A 24815-nucleotide genomic window follows, 5' to 3' on the forward strand; every position below is an offset into this window, starting at 1 on the left:
TAGGTCAATGATGAGTTCAGGCAGGGAGGCATTCTTGGTAGGATTACTAATAACAGTGTTTTTTTAATGCATACTCTGATGGCTGTGTGTACACACTTAATTCTCCCAGCAACTGTACAGGGTGGTCAACACTAGTGCCCTCATTGCACGGCCCGGGAAAGTAAGGCTCAGAGAGGCTCAGGGAATTGCTCAACATCACACAGCTAGCAAATGGCAAGGACTCAAATCTACGGAGTGGGTCTGTAGCCCTGGGCCGCGACCATTCCTCCTGGAGTACAGCGCAGGCAAGCCAGGGTCCACCACCACGGTGAAGGCGGAGCTGCCGGCGCCTGCCGGGTCTCCGGCCCTGCCCAGGCGGCACGCCTCCGCCGCGCACGCGCTCTCGGGCTCCGGGTCGGGGCGCGCGGCGGGCGCGAGGACGGCGGCGGGGAGCGTGCGCGCGGTGACGTGCCGGGCGCCATGTTGGAGGGCTGGTGGTAGCGGCTCGGGGAGGTGCTCGCTCTCTCGGTCTCGCTCTCTCGCTCGCTTCCCCCGGCTCCCTTCGGTGCCCCCCCCGGTCGCCTGCGTGCCGGAGTGTGTGCGAGGGAGGGGGAGGGCGTCGGGGGGGTGGGGGGAGGCGTTCCGGTCCCCGGGAGACCCGCGGAGGGAGGCGGAGGCTGCGAGGGACTCCGGGAAGCCATGGACGTCGAGAGGCTGCAGGAGGCGCTGAAAGGTGGGGGTAGCTTGCCCCCTCTCCCCTCCTCCTCACCCTCCGTTGCCCCCTCTCCTCTCTTTCTGGGCAGGGGGCTCCGAGGGGCCGGGCCGGGCTGGAGCGGGGGGGGGGGGCGCTTCCCCGGCTCCCATCCCCCTCCCACCTCCCCAGGGGCGGGGAGCCCTGTGGGCAGCTCCCTCCCGCCCCGCTCTGGGCTTTGTGTCGGCCGCCGGCGTCTGGGCTGGGGGAGGGGAGCCGGGGAAGCTCTGGTAGTGGCCCCAGTCTCTCGCCCACCCCTCCGGGGAGAGGTCGTGGGCCATCAGCACACTTACGGGTAGGCTCCGTTTTCCGTCAGGCCCCCGCACGCCAGGCTTCGGGGTGAGAGAAAAAGTAGGTTTGGGGGGGCGGGGGCGGGGGCGAAGACGGCGGCAGAGCAACTTTAAAGTGTCTCAGGAAGTCTTACAGAGCTTCTGAAGTCATTCCTCCACGCGCCCTAATTCTCAGGTGGTCGCTTTCCACGCAACAGGCTTGAGAACGGTGGTTCTCAAACTTAGAATAGCGTGTGATTTCAGCGTTTTCACAATTGTTCATTGACATCCAAAATCATTTGGAAACGGCTACGTGAGGTAGCTGCAGCTTCCTAAGACGCACGTTTATGAACTTTACCTAGATAAACAATTTATGGGGGTTGGGGCCTGGGATTTGTATTTTAACTGGTGTCTCAGATAAAGCTGATGTTGGTGTTCCCCCGGACCACACTTTGAGAAACACTGCATGGATGCTTTGTGGAGAAGTTGAGTGCCCCCTTTAGGAGGATTCTTGTTACAACGTGAAGAAACCAATGTTGGAAGTAGAACTTTTGAGTCGGAGGTGGATATTTGGTTGAGAGGCTGATTTCTTTTTTTTTTAAACTGCTTCTTAATATTTGAGGAAGGACTGGGAGAAAAGTTTGTTTTTACAGTGCACTGGAAATGGTTGATGGACTTTGAAAATACTGATAATTTTTCTTTCTTCCTTTATTTAGATTTTGAGAAGAGGGGAAAAAAGGAAGTTTGTCCTGTCCTGGATCAGTTTCTTTGTCATGTAGCCAAGACTGGAGAGACCATGTGAGTTGAAAACATGTATTCGTTGTTAGGATCCATTCAGAATTGCGTAGGAGAGGGAAGAAAGTGTATTTCAGAAGAATTCAGTAATCTTTGTACAGCTGTACAAGCTCCTTTTATTTAAAGTATTTACTAAGCGCGTATGTTTTATTTCCCTTAACGCATACCCTGTAATGAGTTTTAAAATTCTGTTAAAATTTTCTTTATATCTATGCTTTTGTAGATTTAGAATTTACTAGTCTGAAGAGCTAGAGAAAAGAATGCCTATCCTGTCACGACCCTTTTTGGCCCTAACAAACAGGCTTATTTCCAGAACTTTGTGGCTTTGATTCTGTTTTTTTGTTGGTGGTGGTGGTGGTATTTTCTCATATTGTCCTGTATCCAACCTTTTGTTGTCATATTTATACATGTGGGTGTTTGAAGTGTCACTTCTGTTTATTCTTTTGAGGACTTAGGGTGATTATCTGACAAATTCCAGATGCTGCAGTTTTGACTGTCCTGTAAACTTTCTAGGATAGCTAACTTGTTACATATGCTCAGCATTTTATTAGGCTTGTTTCCAAATGTTTTGAATCTGAAACTTATACTGTGAAGTTAGGACTGTTTTCATAACTACGATTCTAGTTCATTGTGTGTGTAGGTTGTGTTGCAGGAGTGTTTTTGCCATCACTAAGTTAATTTGTAGAAAGCAGTGCAGATTTGGTGGCTTCCTTGTACTCTTTTTTTTTGTAGGGGGTGGAAAGTAGGAAGGAGAAAGGTTTCTTTGGGCGCAGCGTTACTAAATGAGCTTTCTTTTGGCTCCCCTGGGTCTTGTCTATTTTTGAAATTCTTTTTGAGGCCTACTATGAGTGTAAGCTTCAGCAAGTGATGTATACTTTCTTGGGCTTTATTGGCAGATGTTCATTTCTTACAAGATTCGCTTGTGGTTGTAATATATGTAGCCTTCTAATAACTAGCCTAATTTTAGAAAGGAAAAAAGATCCTCTGATATAGTAGTCATGTAGATAAGCTGAGTCTCCATAGTGCTTTATTAAAATTACCACTCAACTTAAGAATGTGTCTGTGAAGTGGTCAATCTTATATTTTTATTCCACTTAAAAAGTGGAACCCTTTAGGAAAAAAAATTATACTTGCCTCTGAATTATTGTCTCTCTTAGAACATCTTGATTTTAAAAATTGATGCAACATAACGTATTTATGTAGATAAGCTTAAAAATGACTAGTTGCCAGCTTTCAAAAATAAATTAATCCCTAACTCAGAAATTCTTAGGTTGCCTCTATTTCTTTCAAATAGTTAGTTGGTCCAGACTTATCCCCCCTACAATATCAAGAGGAGAAGCTTTTAGTTTCAGAGTTTTGATACACAAGATTATATCAAACTATTTGGAGATAAATACTTAAAAACCTCTTCTCCTTATCAGGTCTGTACAAACTGTCTTTTGATAAGCTACATTGGCTGTAAATAGTTGAAAACTTCTGAAAGGAAACTTAATATCCTGTCAGACTGGATCACCATGTGGCTAGGGAATTTTATTTTATTTATTTATTTATTTATTTATTTTTAAAGATTTTTTTATTTATTTGAGAGAGAGAGAATGAGATAGAGAGAGCATGAGAGCGGGGAGGGTCCGAGGGAGAAGCAGACTCACTGCTGAGCAGGGAGCCTGATGCAGATCCCGGGACTCCAGGATCATGACCTGAGCCACCCAGGCGGCTGTAGCTAGGGAATTTTAACCTGATTTTTGTGGACGATTATTTTGTGTTGATAGAGGACTTAAACAAGGTCCACCCCCTTACTCGCCCCCCCGTTTTTTCTTTTTTTTTTAACATTTACTAATATTTTGTATTAAAATGGTGGTGGTAGATACAGAGTTTGGAAAGTATTTTTAAATTTATCATTAAAGCAGCTGGTGTTTACACATTTAGCTTTAATCTTTTTTTTTTTAATCAACAGCATGCCTCTTCATTCTGAAATTTGCAAGTTTCTGTCATCCATTTTATGATTAAACTGAGCTTTGTCTAACTTAAAAGATTTTAACAAGAAAAATGTAAAGAACAGCAGATCAGATCTCTTTGGTGTTTTAGGATGGATAGGTTGCTAGAGATAAGAATTCCATAGTTTTTATTTTCATTGGTACATTATAGCAAGAAATCATTAACAGAAGAGATATGTGGACTTTATGGATAAAAATCAGTGACAGCCTAAGCTATTTATTTTTCATTAAAAAAGCCCAGTTTGACACTTGTGTTTTTAGCTCTAGAGAGATTTTAAAATTATAGTGTAGGTTTTTACTGAGCAGGAGGTTGTAGGAAAATTTAAAGAGTACTAGAGCAGTTTTCCTGTTTGGTCTTTTAAAAAATTACCTTTACACATCTAATGTAGGAAGTTGGGAAAGATGCCAAAACGTGGCATACTAAACTGTAATGAAGGCAGAGATTATCTATCTAAAACAATCCCCAAATTTGTTGGTTTTGGCTACTTCAAAAAATTAATTTTATGTTGAAAAGGTTACTTTGTCCTAAAATGGGACATTTCCTTAAAGGACACTTTACCGAAGGTAACAGTTTGTAACTTAATGCCAAGTATATATTATGTGCTGAATAAACAGAAGGGTATGTGGTGGGTTTCAGTTGTAGATTTAAACATTTGATAAGTTTTAGTTGCAATTACTCTTTTTGATGGTCATATTGTCCAGTGTTTGGCCTGTGGGAGCCTCCTTCGTTTGATTCCAGAGTCCTTTTGACTTGACTCTTGGTAGTCTTTAATAGCATCCATAGTCTGGTATTAGAATATGGCCTAAGCTCATTCCTGCCCAGACCTAGAATCAGACATTTCTCAAGCCGTGTCTTTTAGTGGGAAGTGGTGTTTATAGACTACAACCTGGAGACTAGAGATGCTTATTATAACTAAGTTGGTCATGGTTTCTAGCCTCTTCAGTGGACAGAACTAATAAAATACTAAGTGATTCATACTGATGCTTCCATTTCAAAATCAGGACTACAGTGTTTTACCTCTTCTACCCCAGCAATTCTGGTTCTTAAGGACACGGGAAAAGTCAAATAATAATACCAACATCACCAGTGTAATTACTAAGAACATCAAAATTGTTCATACACTCTCCCAATTTGTAACCCCCATTTAAGAAAAGTAGTTGTGTCTACGTCATCTGAGCATATAGCTATTACATAAGTTTCTTTTAACCATCATTTATTCTTTCTTTTATAGTAGCTCTGTATCAAATGCTCACCGCCAGTCCTTAGGTCAATATCGCTAGTCAGTCGGTTGTCTGAACTTCATTTTCTAGTAGAAGCTCTGAGCTTCGGCAGAGCTCATGGGAACACTTACTGAGTTTTATATATTATTATATATATATATTTATATATTGTTAACAGTGTCCTTTATTCTTGGAGGTCATTTTGGAAATAAAATCTTTGGTTCTCAGTTTTTGTCCTCGAGTAGCTTAACTATGTTAATTCCATTGTTTCCCCCAACTCAAGAGTTCCTGTCAAAAATCAGACGATAATCTAATTTTCTTTATTTAAAAGCTGTGTACTCTTTTTGCCTAGATTCCCAAGGAATTTTTTTCAGTTAAGTGCAGTAATTTTTCTGGACTTTGTTTCAGTGTTGGGCATTTTGGGTCAGTATACTCAGGTACGTGGTGTACTCTTTTAACATGTATGAAAATTTTGAAAAAGATAAGTTTTTCATGCCTTTTTTTAATTTCAGGAAATAAAATTTTTTCCTTTGGTTTTCTTTTTCAGAGATTCCTTGTATTCCTGTGTCAATCATCTTTGCATGTCTTCAGTATTTGTTATTTTGTCCTGAATTCTTTTTCCTTATTCTTGTTTTGTTAAAAAACATCTTTCTTTGTTGAGGTATAGTAAACTTCATTTATTGAAAATACATAGTTTGCTAAATTTTGGCATCTGTACTCAAACTTCGACCACACTCAAGATTGTGAACATATCCATTCGTTATTCCCAGAAGTTTCCTCATGCTCTTTTGTAATCTTCCTTCCCTGGGTGTGCTCCTCTCCCCTCAGGCAACTAAAGATCTACTCTTCGTCACTTTAGTTTGCTTGTTCTAGAATTTTATATAAATGGAATCATAGAGTTTGTATTCTTTGGCTTCTTTTATTCAACATAATTGAGGTCCATGTTCGGATATCAGCAGTTCATTCCTTTTTATTTGTGAGTAGTAGTCATTATATGGATATCCTACAGGTTTTTTGTACATTCACTGTTGATGGACACTTGGATTATTTTCAGTTTTTTCTGTCATCAAGAAGTGGCTATGAACATTTGTGTACAAATCTTTGTGTGGACATATGCATTCTTTTTTCTTGGATAAAAACCTAGGAGTGGAATGGCTGGATCATATGGTAGGTGTATGTTTAACTTGAGAAACTGCCAAACTGTTTTCTAGAGTCATTGCACCAGTTTGCATTCCCACCAGTATTAATGGGAGTTGAGTTAAGGTTCTTCATGTCCTTTTCAACATTTAGTATGGTTCTTTTTTGCTGTAGTCATTCTGTTAGGCACATATTGCAAAGTGGTTTTAATTTGTATTTCCCTAATGACTAATCATGTTGAGTATGTTTCCATGTGTTTATTTGCTATTCCTGTATCATCTTTGGTAAACTGGTTCTTCAAGTCTTTGTCCATTTAAAAATTGAGTTGTTTTCTTACTGGGTGTTTTTTTTTTAGATTTTTTATTTATTTATTTATTTATTTGACAGAGAGAGACACAGTGAGAGAGGGGACACAAGCAGGAGGAGTGGGAGAGGGAGAAGCAGGCTTTCCACCGAGCAGGGAACCCCATGTGGGGCTCGATCCCAGGATCCTGGGATCATGACCTGAGCTGAAGGCAGACGCTTAACCGACTGAGCCACCCAGGCGCCCCTTAATAGTTTTTGAGAGTTCTTTATATGTTACAGATGCAAGACCTTTATCTGACATAGGATTTATAAGTACTTGCTACAACTTCGTGGCTTTTCTTTTTATTCTCTTGATAGTGTCTTCAAGGTGAAATTTTAAATTGTTTTGATTTTAAAAAATTTTTTCCTTTGAAGAACTCTTAACTGTGATATTTGTTATGTTCTTTCATTCTCATGTACTAGTCTATTTCCTGAAGTAATTTTTTAAATTTCTAATCATTTGCCGAATTCTATTCTAAAACTCATTTTCTGACATGTATCATTTTTCTCAATGTCTTTAGCTCATTTTGAAGTAGTATCATACAGTTTTGATCTGTTTTTGGACAAGTCTTTCTAGGTTCCTTTCATTGTCTGTAGAGATGTTTGTTCTCCTTATTCTCTTTTTTTCTTATATTTACTTTGTACTGGGTTTGACCTTCATATTTTTCTCTTGTACATTTTACATGAAATTAGTTTTCCTGACCTTTGAGGAGGAAATATGGTTCAGAGTAGCTTTCCTAACTTCACAGAGCTTTCTCATTGTTTTGTAAAGTGTTTAAGAACATGGAGTTTGCTTTCTGAAATTTCCAGGTTCTCTTTTCCATTCCTACTCTTATTTGGACCCTGTCTTTCCTTCATCTTTATTGTCCTCTTCTCCACATACTGGGTCAGCTCTGGATGGGAGCCCTGGTGGGTTACCTTCAGGATCACATTGGAGCAAGACTGCTGCTCTCCTTCAGCTTTCACTGTGGGTCCCTTTTGTTCACTCACTAGTAGAGTGGGCAAAACCCATTCAGTTCCAGCTGCTGGTCTCAGATTGACCTGTCATGATTTCTAGTGAATGCTGGTTGACAGTTTTGTGGTTCTGCTATTCCTAGGCCCTTCAGGTACACCAGGACTTCTCTTTTTCTCTAGTTCAGAACCTGATAAGGTACAGGTCATGTGACTGTCACTTTTTCTTAACCTTTTATTCTTTGGGGTTTGTGAGGTTTGCTGCCTTCTCAGCTAGTTTTGTGTTGTTTTGTTTTTTCAGGTAGTTTTATTGTAAATGTTTTTGTTAATTGGTTTTTGGTTTTGCTGTCTAGTTATGTCTGATAAAGGGTTTTGGAGAGAGAGAAGACTACAGTACCACTGTCAGCCTCTCATAATTACACTTATGAAAACTTACTGGTTTCCTCACCTATAAAATAGAAATAATAGTATCTCATAGCATAAGTACTTAAAACATGGAAAACTTAGCACATTGCTTGGTAAACAAAGTAAATGCTCAATAAATAGTAGTTATTGTGTTGACTGTGCTTATATTGAGTCTGCTTTGTCCCCACCCTCCTACCTGCCCCCTGCAGTTTCAAGTTCTTTGTGTTGAGCAATTTTGACATAACGGCAATTTATAAGAAAATAAAATTTAGGTTACTTAAAAGTAATTATCAACAGCTGAGACCTCATTATTGTAAATAAAATCTCCTTAAGTGAATGAGGCTGTTAAATCCTTCAGTGGGTTTCTTGAGGGAATTTTGTTTTGTCAACATAGTATTTACTGAACATTGTTTCTAAAATGTCAGTCTCCCAGGACACGTGGGTGGCGCAGTCGGTTGAGCAGCCAACTCCCTAGTTTCTGCTCAGGTCACGATCTGAGTTGGGGCTCTGCTTGGGATTCTCTAAAAAAAAAAAATGTCTCCTATACTGTCTTCGTAGTATTTGCCACATCCTTGTAACATCTATATAATTATTTAATACTCTTTTCTAGTTTGGCTTACTTTTTTCAGATTTTTTTCAAAATAGGAAAATATTATAGAAGTTAAGCCTTTGTTTTACTCCTTCACAGAAATATAATGACTATGTTAATTTTTTTCCCCTTGTGAGAAAGAAGATCTGAAACCACTGGTTTGTTGCATTAGACCTTAAAATCTATAAATACTAAAATATGTACTTAATATGAATTTTCCATGTGTCACCTAAAATCCTGTCATGTACCACCATCACAGTGGTACACAGAGAAAGCACAGTAGATTTTCATTAAATATTAGTTAAGTGGATGCCATTTTGTTTCAAATATTCCAATAACTGCAGTGATTAAGGTATGAACATGAAGAAAATTGTCGTTTTCATTTGTTTTGTCACATCATGCTACAAACCTAATGTGTCATGTATACTGCAGAAAATCTGTTGGTGTATTGGAAGACATGCCAACTTTGTTTTCTGAGTAGAGTTAACTTCAAATTTTAAATGTCTTTGGTGTGCAGGTGAGCACATATTTTCCATGTTCAGTCCAGATTTTTACTAGTAGTTGGCTAGTCCCATAATTTCATGAGAATTAGCATGTGGTAATATTCTTGGGAGGAGCATGGCTTGAATTCTGAATTTAGCTTGGTGACTTCTCTGTGTGAATTTGGGCACATTATTTATGAGCTCGTTTCCTCACTTGAAAAATGGGATTTCTACCATATAGTTGCCTCACTTCTTGTGAGGATGTAGCTGTAAATATTAAAATTTGGAGTAAAAATTAGAATTGTCTATATATTGGGCCTAAACAGTGAATTTGGTTTAAGAAACAAGTGTGAGGTATACTTTATCTTTTGGAAAGAGCTCTGGTTTGAGTCAAGAGAACGTAAGACCTGGGTTTGAATTCCTACTTCTACCACTTACTCTGTGACCAAGGCTGAGGGCTCTGTGCTTTAATTTCCTCATTATACATCTAAAGTGCTTAATACAGTGACTGGGACACACTGACAACCCCGTCTCATCCTCCCCCCCCCCCCATGGAAGCTGCTATAACTAATTATTTTATTTCCCATTATTTAAAATCACTTAAATTACTCTGGGCCACAGTTTGCTCAGATACTAAATGAGGGGCTTGTAATAAATGATCTCCAAGGTTCCTCCCAGCTTGAAAAACTTATATAGGAGTCTGTGTTGTGGCAGTAGTTACCTGGGGGTGGTATTGCAGCAATAGGGATTAAGAGTGGAGAATGGGGCACAGTGATGGTGGTTGATGTTAAAATGTCTGCAGATGGTGAAAGATGTTAATTGTTGGGAGTATGTTGCAGAGGCGAATGGTTTGGAGACCAAAAAAGAAAGAAAAAATGGAGAATCAGTTGTGTATACTTGGATGAGAAAGACCAGTCCCTATTACCACTTAATTTATCAGAGTCACAGAGTTTCACAGAATGCCATTCTTAGTGTCACCTCTGTGCACACCTGTGGTTTTTATCCACATCCAGAGATCCTCTTTGTGCCTGCTGATCAGTTCATAATGCTTATGGACTATTACTGGAAGTCTGTCAGAAACTTCATGTTGCTTCAAAACATCTTATTACTAAGAAGTTAAGGATTTTATGATCCAGAATTTACTGTGCTTTCCCTCTGTTTTGTAGACTGTTGGTCTTTTACTTTAATGATATGGGAGTTTGTGAGTGAAAGTGTGTGTGTCTGTCTGTGTGTCTGCATCCTTCTGCCTGTATCTGTATTTCTGTACCAAAATCAAGTTTCAGTATCAATAGCAAACAAAACAAAACACAAAACCCTTAAATGTATTCAGCGACTAAAACAGTATAGCCAGTTGAAGAGAATGTTGGCTGTTATTTCATTTAATACATATGTCTGTGAAAGCATTTTACTTTAAAAATACCCAATGAGTCTGAGAAATATATTTTAGATCTTCATTTTTGCTAGGCCTTTAGATGTGTTTAGTTGCTCGTCTTTGCTTTCTCTGGTTTCACCCACAGCAATCCTGTTTGTATTATCAGGCTGCCTGGGTTTGGCACTGCTTGTGTGGAATCTACCTTGTGTAATAGGCACTTCTGTAACCCAAGCTCAAAGTCCATGCCTACCAAATACATTGAATATTACTGAGAGATTACACCATTGACTGTAAAGTGAAAAATAGTTAAGCATCAAATTAGTAATGATGTAAAATAATAGTACTAGTGCTCCCAGTGCTTTTTCAAAATGTGCCATATATGTGATAGTGTAAGTAGGGCTTTTTTGTTACCCACTTACCAGTGTGACTTTGGGTTGGGGGTGGGGAGAAAAGCTTTATTCAGAGGCTCTGTGGTACAGTGAAGATGCTCTTGGAGGTGAATTTGTCAGGGTATCTCTCTTCTCTCTGTGTTTATAATCTGCTTGACCCTAGCTTAGAAGACAGTCTTGGTGAAAATTCTAATTTCTTTCTTTCTTTCTTTCTTTTTTTAAGATTTTAATTATTTGACAGACACAGTGAGAGAGGGAACACAAGCAGGGGTAGTGGGAGAGGGAGAAGCAGGCTTCCCGCTGAGCAGGGAGCCTGATGTGGGGCTCAATCCCAGGACCCTGGGATCACGACCTGAGCCGAAGACAGACGCTTAATGACTGAGCCACCCAGGCGCCCCGAAAGTTGTAGTTTCATATAATCTATGTGAATGACTGTTATGGAACAGTTTAGTTACTTAAGCCTTCTTTTCTTCAGCTCCCCAGCTGAAAATGTGAACACTTCACAGTTTTTTGAAATAGCAGGTATTCAGTAAATCTTAGGTTCCTTATTTTGTTCGTACACTGATATGAAAATAAAAATCAGTAGCACTAAAAATAACATTTAATACCAATTTTGATACTTAAAAGGTTTGCAGCTTACTGAAGTCCTAAGAATGAAAACATATTGACCAGTTACAGTGATCTCTGTTCAGGCCCAAGACTTTCCTAAATCTCATCAAGCTTCTATACTTGTGACTGAGCTAATTATTCATTTTGCTTTCCAAAACTTTGCTTTAGCTATTTTATTTTCCTTTTTTGCTATAACTAGATCTGACTTAGACTTTTTCAGACATACAGTACTTTGTACTTTCTTTTCCTGTCTCCCTGTGATTTGTTTAGGCTCCTTGCGTGTTCTGCGTATCTCTTGAGTATTTTTGACCCTTCTAAAATTTTATTCTCCTAATGTTACTTCTTGTTGAATGTGGTGCTTCTCAATAGTCCTTTGTAGAGTTTTAGACTGATTTTTAAAACTGTGAACCTGAAATTGGGATTTGTCTTTAAGGGACTAGAATTTTCACATAGGACTTGTGTTTTGGGTTAAAGTGTTTTTTTCTTCCTAGAAGGCAAACTTAGTAGACATTTATTTTGTGCCAGACACTGTCAAATGTTTCATATGTGTATCTTAATTTGATCTTTACAACTACTTTCTGAAGTAGGTATCTCTGCTTTTTAAAAGTGCATACTGAGACTTACAGAACTTAAAAAGTCTTAAGATAGTGCATCTGGTGAGTGACAGAATTGGAATTTAAACTCAGGCATTCTGACTTTACATCCTCTGATAACCTGTACTTTTATACCCTTTGTCCCTTGTTGTCTTCTCACATCTTTCCTCTTTACTGAAGCACTCTGAGAATTCTTTTAAAACCTTTAGAATTTGAAATTATGCTTTTGACCAGGAATGTGTTACTAGTTATTTCTGAGATTTTCTTGCTGTTTATCTAATCCTGACCTCATGTACCTGTCCAGCTTTCCTTTCCTTGTGGCATACCATGATACGACCTAAGCACTGACACGTCACATAGTTTCCTGGGGATTGTCGCAAGTATGGGGAGGTTGAGTGTGGTAATTTGTGATTTAAGAAAAAATGTGTCAGGAGATACTTCACTGGAAGAGTCAGTAAGGTAAATCACTTGATACACCCTTAACGTTTGTGATTTAGACTATTTTCCAGGACCCTCAGAGGCTGAAAATTTTAGTAATTATAATTTTGCAGAGTTGTAAATTTGAAGCATATAGGTGATAAAATTGATGTATAGTTTAGTTGGAAGTATGAGCCTAGCTTTCTTTTTTAATATATGTGTTTTGGATTTGTTAATCAATCAAAAATCTTAACCTTAATATTGGGAGGTAGCTGGTAATGTTCCCATTTACAGGTGATGAAACTGGAGAAATATATGCTATAGAAGGATTTGAAATTTGAGAGGTATAAGCTATTATGAGTACATTTGTAATTTTTGCACTGTTGTATATCTCTAAGAGAGAGGGTGAGATAGCTTGTTAGCTGACAAAATATTTCTATTCAGAACTGTTTGTGTGTACTAAAGTGAATATGATATTTTTCCAGATTGTTTTATTCTGGTGTTATTTTAGGGATATTGTCCATGGTGACTGCAGGGTGATTTATGAGGTTATGGCTATTTTGTCTTAAAGTAGTTCTCTATCTGGAGACAGGTCCACCTTTTCTAGGGACTTTGCACAGCAGAGTATTTCTGCAGTGAGTAATCTTGAATGTAGGTAGAATGTGGCCTAGTTTTTTCCTCAGTAAGTACTGTTAGTAAATTCAGGGTTTTCCTGTTCATAAGCTCTCTTGTAAGACAAGTAGTCTTTCTCTCCTTCCTGTATGGATATTGATAGCTCTCTAGTCTTGCCCTGTTTATTTTAGAAGGTTCCTGGGGATACTTGTCACTTAATCCAGTTTTCTTGTAAATATTGTCTGACATTTGATTTTGCTATCTTAGTTGCTGTAGGATATGACAAATCAATACCATAGTCAGGATGTGGTCACTTTAAAAATTATTTTCTGACAAAAGACTTGAGTGAACAGGTGGTAAATTTTAAATACTTGTCTTAAAACTTTCAGTCTTAAATACTTCAAGTATCTTGAATATGGAGACTACCATATACATATTTTCTGTTTACATCCCTATTTTGGTTAAGGAGAAATTTGGTGAGAATAACTGCATATTGAGTTTAATGGATCACATGAATTAAATAAATATTGTGCCCATACTGTGAAAAAACTCATGTACAAAGATTATGGAAATCAGTACTGCTTAGATAAGCTGTCTCATTAAAAATTTTTTTATTATGTTAGTACTAACAAAAAATCAAACTATGCTTTTAACCTATTTCTATAAATGTAAATGTGTTAATTCTTTTTTAAAAACATATAGTATCAAAATTCTGCAGTTTGCCTTTTGTTCCCTGCTGTATTTGGATATCTTATCAAAACAAAAGTTTGCCTCATTGTTTTTATGGGTTGCATAGTATTCCACTGTTAGGGGTATATTGTAACTTACTTAACCTGTCCTTTGATGGTTCTTTAGGTTGTTTACAGTTAAAAAACAGTTCAGAAAGTGCTTAAGTGAGCATATTTACATTGACACAGATGCAAGAATGGGATCTGTAGGTTGACTTTATGTGCATTATTATTTTGTCAGGTATTGCCAGCTGGCCTTCTAAAAAGTTTTTCAACATATGCCTATACCAGCACTGTGTGAAAGTTATTTCTCTACCACTGTCAGCACCGAGCATTATTAAGCTTTTAAATCTGAAAATCTGATAGATGAAAAATGGTATCTCATTTTAATTTGCGCCTGCATCTTTCCATTTGTTTATTACCAATTGTACTTTCTGTCTTCCTCATTTATGAAGTTATGATTTGTTTTTCAGGGTTTTTGCTAGATTTTTATTAATAAAAATAATAAAGTAGCCTAATGAAGTTACTTATAAATAATTATACTTCTGTATGTTAGGAATAATTTGAGTTTAAGACAGTCTCAAGCAGCAAGTTGTTTAAGAAAGACGGTCATGACTATATAGCAAGGAATAATCTTTGTAATGACTGGATTGAATTGTTATTTCTGGCATATATCTTTCTTTTTAGTCACATTCCATAGACAAGTAGTCATATCAGTAAAAGGGACTTCAGATACAGAGTATGAGCTGTGTCTTTAATTTTGATGACGGTATTTGAAATTTTGTCCTTGTAAAGTTTTTCTTCGCAATCTGTTTCTGGCCTCTTTCTTTGTAAATAGGCCAAAAAAAAGCAAGTTGTTTTGAGGGGAAAAAACTGCATTTTGCTCTTTGGTTGGCTGAAACCTGAGAGCACTCTGAGATTGTAGAAATGTCCTAGAGTCCTGATACTCAATCAGGAAGAATAAAAATACCACCCACAAAAATGGACTTAACCTTAAGATTGTTCCTATTGTTTTAAATTTAGTTTTGAATAAATACACTCTTTTATTTAAATCTAAGTAAAATATTTAATCTTAGCTATGGTGTTTATGTAAACTTGTAGGACTTTGCAATAATTAACAGTAAAACTAATTGAAGATGTTTGAGATTTTGAGATGTGGGCTTTTTCTGCAAGTTTGCATTTAATTCTGTAATACTTGTTTTGACTTTCCTTTTCAAAAATTTACAGCAGTGGTTCTCAACCAGGGATGACAATGACTAGAGACATTTTTGGTAGTTACTAGTGGGGGAATGCTACTGAGAATGGGTAGTGGCCAGGGATGCTGTGCATGGCACAGGATAACTCCCAACAACAAAGTATTATCAGACCCAGAATGTCAGTGGTGCCAAGATTGAAAGATTCTGCTTCATAGGAAAAAGGATGCATCAAGCTTTAAAATGTGTCTCATAGGGGCGCCTGGGTGGCTCAGTCGTTAGGCGTCAGCCTCTGGCTCAGGTCATGATCCCAGGGTCCTGGGATCAAGCCCCACATCGGGCCTCCCTGCTTGGCGGGAAGCCTGCTTCTCCCTCTCCCACACCCCCCTGCTTGTGTTCCTGCTCTTGCTATCAAATAAATAAATAAAATCTTAAAAAAAAATAAAATAATGTGTCTCATAGTTCTTTCACCTGTGAAATAAAAACAGTGATGGGTATGATCAAGATCTTTAACCAGGTCTTCTAGTTTTACCTTTTGGAATTCTATTTGAGCAACTTGGTAAAGTTTTGAGAAATATATACTACTTGTCAAAGATTCATAGTCTAATTATAAGTGTTATTCTTGATTTTCAGTAAAGGTGAAAGTCTCAGATGTTTGCCTCTTATCTAATCAAATATTGCCTGGAAAATTCTGTTTTCTCCTTTACTCTCATGCTCAGAACACTTCCGACACTAAATGTTTGGGCTTTCAGGTAATACTGTGACACCAGCTGAATGTCCTACAATTCAATTCACTTCTGACACTGTCTGCCTGGGGTTAATATTAGATCTCATAATTTAAGGGCTTAATCTTACAAGACTGTCTATCTCCCTGTTCAGATGCTGGTCACACATCCGGGTTGTTACCTGTAGTTTGGATCAGCAGGCTAAAAAATCAGAGGTTTCCATGACTTGCTTCTTGGGTTCCATTAATTTGTTAGAGTGGCTCATAGCACTCAGGAAAACTGTTTACTTAACTAGATTACTGGTTTATTACACTAGATATTGAAGGATACAAAATAAATAGCTAGACGAAGAGATAACATAGGGCGAAGCCTGGCAGGATCCTGAGCATAGACGCTCTTGTCCATGTGGAGTTTGGGGTGCACCACCCTCCCAGCATGTGGATGCATTCTTGTTCATGATTCTGGAAGCTCTCTGAATCCTATAGTTTATAGATTTTTATGGAGGCTTCATCATGTAGGCATGATTGATTATTCACTCTATTTCTAGCCCCTCTCCTCTCTCAGTGCTGAAAGTTCCAAACTACTAATCCTCACTTGGTGTTGGTGGTTACCAGCCCCCATCCAGGAGCCCAAGAGTCGCCTCATTAGAACAAAAGCTGTTTCTATCACTCTGGAAATTCCACAGGTTTTAAGAGCTCTTTGTCAGGAATGGGCCAAAGACTAAATAGGAGAACAAAAGTTTGTCCTAGCACTCCTTTTTTCAAGGCTTTTCCTAAAGTAGGAGCTGGATTAAATATGTAAATGGAGAAAAAGCAACATCTTGTCTTCATCTGTTAAAGAAGTATTCTTTCTAACTTTAGGAAATAATAGAAACTACTGTATCCAAATCTTGAGATGTGTATGTGAGAGAGGAAGGGAGGAAGTTATTGTGTTAGGAACCAGGGACAGATACATATAAAATTATTATTCACAAATATATCCATTAGCTAGTTTCATGTGGACGAGTGTTAATATACATAGGGGAGAGAGAAGCTTTAATTTTTCATTTCAGTAAAAGAGTACTGGCTTTGTGTGTTAATATTAGCTACTCTGCATATACTTAGCCTGTAATTTCCCATGACTTCTGCTCATTGGTATCTTGGCAACTCTGTATTTTGGGGGCAAAATCACAGGCCATAACTTGGCTGATACGTCAGTGGGACATTAGTGATGGCAGTGTTGACCACTTCTTCCACTTCCAGAGGAGCTACCTGCCCTATCCTCTGGAGAGGTCCCCTGCATATTAACCCTTGAAAGGGAAGGGTTAGATACATTGAGTCTGGAAAGGGTGAGAGAGAGAAAATTAGTTATTTCTGTCCTCTTTCAGATTTAACTGCGCATTAAAGTGAGGACTTCCTTCATTATCCATGCATTTCATAAACAAGCTGACAAGATCATGGCAGAAGTTGGAAGTACAAAGTGGAGAGGTCTACCAAACTTGCATATTTTAATGCAGTTACTAATAACACTTCATTAAATATGGGACAAGTGGTAAACTGGGTGGAACATCAGCTGAACAGGTGTAGACCAGGACTGTTCTAATTAGGATGTATGATCACTCTTTGTTCCCATTGAAGTCTCCCTTGTTATTGTTACTAGTTAATATCATTCCTTCTTACACTTTTATTCTTCTGATGAGGCAAATATTGTCTTACTCATTAAAATTCTTTCTTGATTTGGGTTCTTCTTACCTTTCCAATCTTGTCTTTTGCCACCATTTGTAATTTACCCAAATTATTTGCATTTCATTGAATATACAGTGCTCTATTTTGCTAGTATTAAATTCTAATAGCACCTTTCTGTTGCTTGCCTCTGATGTTCTTCCTCCTGGCATAACCTCCACTTGCCTTTTAAGATTGTTCAGATAGCTCTATTCAAATACATAGTAATCTGCTGACAAGTGTCTCAGATCCCCTTAATAGAAACCGCCATATTTCCGACATGCATTGGTCACGTTTTTTTTTTTTTTGCAGCTGTTTGCTTACTAATCTGTTTCTGCTTGTGGTTTTCCAAGTGTTGAGGGGGCTGAAATTGCCTTGCTGAGAACGTGACATAAAGTAGGAGCTGGATTAAATATGTAAATGGAGAAAAAGCAAAACCTTGTCTTCATCTGTTAAAGAAGTATTCTTTCTAACTTTAGGAAATAATAGAAACTATTGTTATCCAAATCTTGAGATGTGTATGTGAGAGAGGGAGGAAGGGAGGGCGAGAGAGAGGAGCTTGATTTCTCTTCCCTTTCAGTTTCCCTGTGTCTAGATTCTATTTAGGCAAAGGTAACTTTGACTTCCCTATATTTCAAACAATATAGTAATTTTGCCTTCATAAATTTTCCATTTATCGTTTTCTGCTCTATGTTATGGGTATTTTAATACAAGTGTGATTTTTCTACCAAGCTAGGCTCTTTAGAGGTCATAATTTATGTTTTGATCTTTATAGCCTTCTGTAGTATATGTCACTGTTTGTTCAATAGTTGACTTGCTGTATTAGCTTAGGTTACAATAACAAAATACCGTACATTGGATGGCTTAACAACAGAAATTATTTTGTCACAGTTACTGAGGCTGGATGTCTGAAATCAGGGTGCCAGCATGTTTGGGCTTTGGTGAGGACTCTCTTCCTGGTTTGCAGGCCACCTTTCTTGCTCTGTCCTCACATGGCAAGGGGAAAGGAGAGAAGGAAGGGGGCTGGGTATGAGAGAGGTGAAACAAACAGCAAGCATCCTCTTTCTCTGGTGTCTCATAATAAGGACATTAATTCCATCATTAGGGCCCCACCCCCGTGATCTCATCTGTACCTAATTGCCTCTCAAGAGCTCATCTCCAAATACTATAATTTTATGTGTTAGGGCTTCAACATAAAATTTTTGGAAGAACACATTCAGTCCATCGTCACATTTGCAACTGATTTGTGCAATTAGTACATCTTTCTTTTTATATCTACTGATTATATTCAGGTATGGATTCAGGTATGCAGATATTATATTCTTGAAATGTTTGAATTTCATTGAGTTTTGTGAAGTAAATATTTTAGGTGGACCCTGTTCAAAGGAAAACGGGAAGGAAAAGGGGCTGGGATTTACTGAAAGCTTACTACATGATAATGCATATTATATGGTATTCTATATAAGATATGCTGGTGTGAAATTTTCTGAATGTCGAGGTTCCTTTCGTTATCTTCTTCTCCCACTTAGTTTTTGTGTAATTTTTGATTGTGTGGCGTTTATGTTCCTTCATTCCTTCACATCTCTTGAGATGTTACTTAAAAGTCAGTAGATATTTATTGAGCATATATTCTGTGCCAAGTACTGGGCTAGTTGCTAGGACTGCGGTGGTGAGCAAACAGCCATAGTTGCTTATGGTATTTATTATTTTAGCATTACAGTATTATATTTTATATGATATTTTGCTTGCTGCTTTTATCAGCATTCACCTGTATCACATATGTTACCTTCATTTTTAAAATTAGGGTGGGGGAAAACTTTAAGTGTAGTTCCTTTAGAGAGTAATTTTTTTTCAGTTGACCCTTAAATTAGCATATGCCATGAGCCTCAGACTAATCGGGTATAGAAGGGGTAAACCAATAATAATAATTTTTGTCACAGATTTCTGATTTTAGATTTTGGGTAGGGAGAGGAAAGCTTTAATTTCAAGAGATCATAGCCTCATAATGTATGAAGTGCTATAGAGCTTGGTTAGATTAGATGGAAATAAAATTGAAACTGCTTTAAGTTTCTGCTTTTCAAATTTTTTCTGCTCTGTGTATATATAAATTCCAGATATTTTTCAAAATTTTGACATAATCACAAATTTTATTAAAATTAAGGTTTGGAGCGCCTGGATGGTTCAGTCAGTTGAGTGTCTGACTCTTGATGTCAGCTCAGGTCATGATCCCAGGGGTCCTGAGGTGGAGCCCTGCATCTGGAGCTGCACTTCAGGCTCAGCACTCAACAGTCTGTTTAGGATTTGCTTCCTCTCCCTTTGCCCCGCCCCCTGTTTGCATGCTCACGTGCGCTTCCTCTCCCTCTCTCTTTCTCTGAAGTAACTAAATAAAATCTTAAAAAAAAAAAAGGTTTAACCCCAGAGTTTCTTCGTTACCCAAAAAAGACATTTTTAAGTTAAAATTAAGATAAATTTTCTTCATTGGCATATGTTTTTCCTATGTTTTAATAGCTCTGAAATTGAATGTCTTTCAAATACCAGTAGTGGTCTAGAATTCTTATTTTAACGATTTTATTTATTTGACAGAGAGAGCTTGCACAAGCAGGGGGAGTGGCAGGCAGAGGCACAGGGAGAAGCAGGCTCCCCGCAGAGCAGGGGGAGTGTAATGTGGAACTGGATCCCAGGACTCCGGGATCATGATCTGAGCCACCCAGGCACCCTAGAATTCTTAAAATATTGGAGAGTCTTACAGTTGATCCTGATTGAGATTTGATGAATATTGTGCTTTTAGCTCTTTGACGTTTTAGGAAAAGCACATATTTAAATATTGGATGGTTAGTAGTTTGGAAGTATCATTCATTCTTGAAAGAAAGGCTTCTGAGTATTCAGTGTAAGATTGACTTGTTTCAAGTCAAAAGTTTTAAGAAACATGTATTGGCATGTTTCAAGTCAAAAGTTTTAAGAAACATAAGTATATTGCTTTTATATTTAGTTGGTAGTCTTCAAAAGTTGTTCAGATCATTATAAGGATTTGGTGGATAAAATTATACCCTTATTTGTGATTCTTAGAGATTTTCCTTTTTAAAAATTTATGGTTGAACAATAGAACCATGTTAATGGGATGAAGTTTTCTAAATGTGCTAATTTTTAAAAATTACTGAATTTCTTACTGATAAGAAATGTGGCTAGGTATTTAAAATGTATTTTTTATTATAATACCTATAGGTATTATAATAGGATAGGCTACCTATGTAAAACAATTTTGAACAATGCAGTTTTTCATAAAAGAAAGAAGTTGACAGTTTCTCCTTTTGTGTGCCCCAGAATTTGCTGAATTTTTCTATTCATTCAGTAAAATACAAAATGAAAGTGAGAATTGAGTTAGTAGCTTAAAAAAAAAGCCACCAGGAAAAACTAAAACATACTTGAGCAAACCTTTGTGTTCTAAGGAATTAAATTCATATTTTTCAGGAGTAGTTGGAAAAAAAATGCCAGTAGCCTTTTAAAAATACTATTTGGATCAGCTTTGCTTTCTAGTATTCAGTTTGAATATTTTTATTTCTCTATTAGAAAATTTCACCATCAGTAACTTAATTTTTCTTAATTTATAATTTCTCTGACTTTTAAGCAATTACCTTTTTAAATACTTTCTATTTTTTATACTCCCATTAAAAAGAATTTCACAGATATGATTGGCTGAAGTGTACAACCTTCTTCAGACTTATAAATTCATAAATATTTATAAATTTAGATCTAATTTGTGATCTAGGAAAATCAAGGTTTTTGAAGACCTTGGATATTTATATTGGAAAAACATAAAATTCAAACTATAATCAAGGGAAAAGGTGCTAATAAAGAATAGCAGTAAATAGTGATCTGTCATAAAGAGATTGTCAGCGTATATAACAACATATAGGGTCTTTGACATTCTGGAGAATTACATGCAGAGAACAAAACTAAAACCCAGAATCTCTGAATACCATGGTTAGTCTGCTAGACTGAATGTTCAGATGGCTCATTTGGGAATGTCCACTTAGACTTGAATTAATTTATTAGTGTCACAGCATTTTAAATATTAAAATATAAGAAGTGAACTTTTATGTTGTAATTTGAAAATTCAGAAGAGGGTTTTTTCTCAGCTCAGATTTCTGCTTAAAGATAGAGCACTAAATATGTAGTCCTCAAAGAATATATGACTTTTTGAAAGCATCAAATTAAAGCTTTTTTGCTTGCAAGCAGAACGACTGATTTTGGTTCTCTTAAGCCCAAAAAATGAGAGAAGAGACAGATTTATTGGAAGGATATTGAGGTAGAACTTAGAATCACAGGTTGGGTTAAACTACCAAGCCAAGGATATGAGAATGGGGTACTCAGGGGCTGGACCAGTAGTTGCTGGATGTTTCCTTTAGGTTCCTGCCAAAGGGGTGATTTAGTCCAGTAACTTCGTCTGTGTTCTCTCCATATTTCACATTTCTGGGGTGAAATGTCCAGTTGGCTGACCCTAGGATTAATCCACTTTTTGCAGGGGGGAGGGGGCAAGTAATGGACAGGGAAAGTATTGATTCCTGGAGGACCATCTTTGTTATTATATCCCTTTCTAAGAAAGTGGGAACCGTGAGCTGGGGAGCCAACCTCATTGGTATATGCTCTAACCAGCATATGTGCATGCATATACAGTGTCCCCAATTCATACAGGTAAAGTATTAAAATTGTTATCTTAAAACTGTTATGAGGTTATAACTATGACTTGCAAGAAAGAACCCCTGTTCTTTCATTGTGAGAAATTCATTGTTTTTAACCTCTCTGAATTGTTGAAATGCTTACAATTTGAAGCATAGCTTTTGTTTAAGTTCCTGTCAGAGTGTTTCCATAACAAAAGACAGTTCCCTCCTGAAAAAAAAATTCTGTTGCATGATGCTTAGCTTCATGGAACCTCACAAGGGGGAAAAAAAGTCTAGAACTTAGTGATTATGGTCTGGGCAGAATATAATAGTTGCTTTAAGGGAGTAATAAAGTGCTTCGGGAGCATTAGAGTAAGAAGTTGATTTCTGAGGATTAGGGAAAGCTTCCTGAGACAGGAGGCAGTTTAGCTCAATCCAGCTAGAGGGAACAATGAGCAGTCAGGAAAAACTATCTGGGATAAATCAGAGTGTCTTGCTGATACATAGAATTTTACATTTAGAAAGATTTTATAAGTTTTGAAGGTTTTTTTTGTTTGTTCTTAGAAGAGAGATAAAGCAGAGCTCTGCCTTGGGGAACTTGGTGTCTAATTTAGGTGAGCTAGGGAAATCTCTTGGGAGGCTATTATGGGAGTTTAGGATAGAGGAAATGGGAACTTGAAATAGGGCAATATTAGTGGAAATGGACATGAAGATTCTAAACATTGGGGTTACCATTCTGTAGACATTACCAATCATTCTCATCTTGCCCAGATTTCTTTGTAGGCTTTTCTAAATTGTTTCCTAAACTGCAGTTTATTTTTTCTGTTTAGTCTCTAATCTGTGCTATCAGCAGTAGTCCTGCTACAGTGTAAATATCCTTTTATTCCCATGAGTAAAATTTTTATGCACCCTCCTCCTTGCTTGTTAAAATTTAAAATCTTTATCATGATGTTTTAAGATGTGTATGATTGTGTCTCTGCTTAACTTGCTATTCCCCCAGTTTGCTCCCCTTGTTTTTTTCTGCTTTCCTAAACTACTCAGAGTTCTATGGTGGATCATGCTCTTATGTCAGTGACTTTGCACATACTGTACCCCTCTGCCTGGAACAGGGACCCCTCTTTTCCTTTGTGCTCATCTTTTTAAGATACATACAAAAGTCTGCATGTAGGCAAGTCTTAGCCCAGTGAGTACTTTATGATTGCTTCCATCATTGTATGTATAGATTTTGTTATGCTGTCTTTTTGTTTAGATTGTGAATTCCCCAAAGGCAGGTAGACTCTTGTATCTTTTCCTATTACAGAGTAGCTTAGAGATGCATATTTGCCCTTCCTTCCCTGCCCCCGCCCGCCCCTCCCGCGCACCGCCCCCCCTCGTAACTAGATGATGTGACTTTTTAAGAGTGTGGATTCTGAAGCCAAAATGCTTAGGTTAAAATCCTGGCTCTGCCACTTACTAGTTGTGCAACCATGGGCAGGTTATTTAACCTCTTTGTTTCTTAGTTGCTTACTGATGATAAGATGAGTGAAAGATGAGTGAAATAATGCTGCCTAACTCAGGGTGGTTGTGAGGAGTGCTGAGAGCAGTGTCTGATATTAGTGGTTATCTGTTTGCTCTTGTTGCTGTTATGCATTATAGTTTTTTTTTTTTTAAGATTTTATTTATTTACTTACTAGAGAGAGCATGAGAGGGGGGAGGGTCAGGGGGAGAAGCAGACTCCCCGCTGAGCAGGGAGCCCGATGCGGGACTCCAGGATCATGACCCGAGCCGAAGGCAGTCGCTCAACCAACTGAGCCACCCAGGCGCCCATGCATTATAGTTTAAATATGAATCTGTACTACTACTGCAAAAACAGTTGCACATACAGTACTTCCTAAATCTGTTTGTAAAGTGGTATGTTACTGATTTTTTTTTTTTGTACTGTAGGTGGGTTGTGTATTATTCCCACCAAAGCAGGCCTCAGGATAGTCACAAAATATTTATTGAGCACTTCCTATTTATCAGACATATTCTTGGTAGTTGTGATATGTATCTATCTATCTATATATATATAGGTGAACAAATATGTGAGCAGATAGTAAATGTAATAAATTATATATTATGTTACTTGATTGTAAGGGCAATGGAAAAATATGAAGGGTAGGGGAAATGAGTGTTAAGGTATTGGAGAGGAACTTGTAATTTTAAAGAGGGTGGTCAGACTAAGCCTTATATATAGAAGAGCATTCCAGGCAGAGAAATCTTCCCACACAGAAGTGCTTAAGAGTGTGTCCTGCCTTTTCACAGACTAACAAGGAGGCCACTGTGGCTGGAGTAGACTGACCAGGGAGAGCAGGTCGGAGAGGTAAAGGGGATTGGAGTTAGCTTTTATAAGACATTGTGGACCATTGTAAGGACTTTGGGCTTTACTCTGAATGGAGTTCGGAGCCAGTGCGGAGTTTTGAGTAGAGAAGTGACATTATCTGACTTACGTGTTAAGAGGATTGTTTTACAAATGACTGTGCTGAAAATGTGCTTTACGTAAAATAAGCTAGAAGCAGGGGTTGTTGAAGATGAAGGTAATGATATTATTGAAGAACGGTAGTGGTTCAGGTAACTGGAGGTGGTGAGGATTAGTCATATTCTTTTTATATTTTGAAGGTACAACTGACAGGATTTCCTGTAGATAGATTGTGGTGTACGAGAGAAAGAATGGAATCAAGAATGACTAGGCTATGGTGTACGAGAGAAAGAACGGAGTCAAAAATGACTCAGGGGTTTTGCCTAAGCAGCTAGAAGATGGAATTTCATCACACAGCAGTGGGAAAGGCTGTGGCAGGGGCATTTTATGGGAAAGATCAGGAGTCCAGTTTTGGACACGCTGAATTTTATATTGATGTGGAGCAGGTGGTCGGATGGATGATG

The 24815-nt window shown here is 38.0% G+C and overlaps 1 protein-coding gene across 2 annotated transcripts in view; it reads left to right on the plus strand.

Annotated features, from left to right (window-relative positions):
* Positions 1-441: 441 nt before the first annotated feature.
* The window catches only part of PPP4R2 (protein phosphatase 4 regulatory subunit 2), a 51005-nt gene continuing 26631 nt past the window's right edge, over positions 442-24815 (plus strand). Inside the window, exons 1-2 of one of the 2 annotated variants that reach the window (XM_027584168.2) lie at positions 442-712; positions 1716-1797. In XM_027584168.2, coding sequence (XP_027439969.1) covers positions 679-712; positions 1716-1797 — 116 coding nt within the window. In that variant the 5' untranslated portion in view covers positions 442-678. Of the gene's footprint in view, positions 713-1654; positions 1798-24815 lie in introns of those variants that run through there. The other variant, XM_027584167.2, reaches the window with a different exon arrangement.

Source organism: Zalophus californianus, chromosome 1 (assembly GCF_009762305.2).
Source record: "Zalophus californianus isolate mZalCal1 chromosome 1, mZalCal1.pri.v2, whole genome shotgun sequence".
NCBI classification, from domain to species: domain Eukaryota; kingdom Metazoa; phylum Chordata; class Mammalia; order Carnivora; family Otariidae; genus Zalophus; species Zalophus californianus.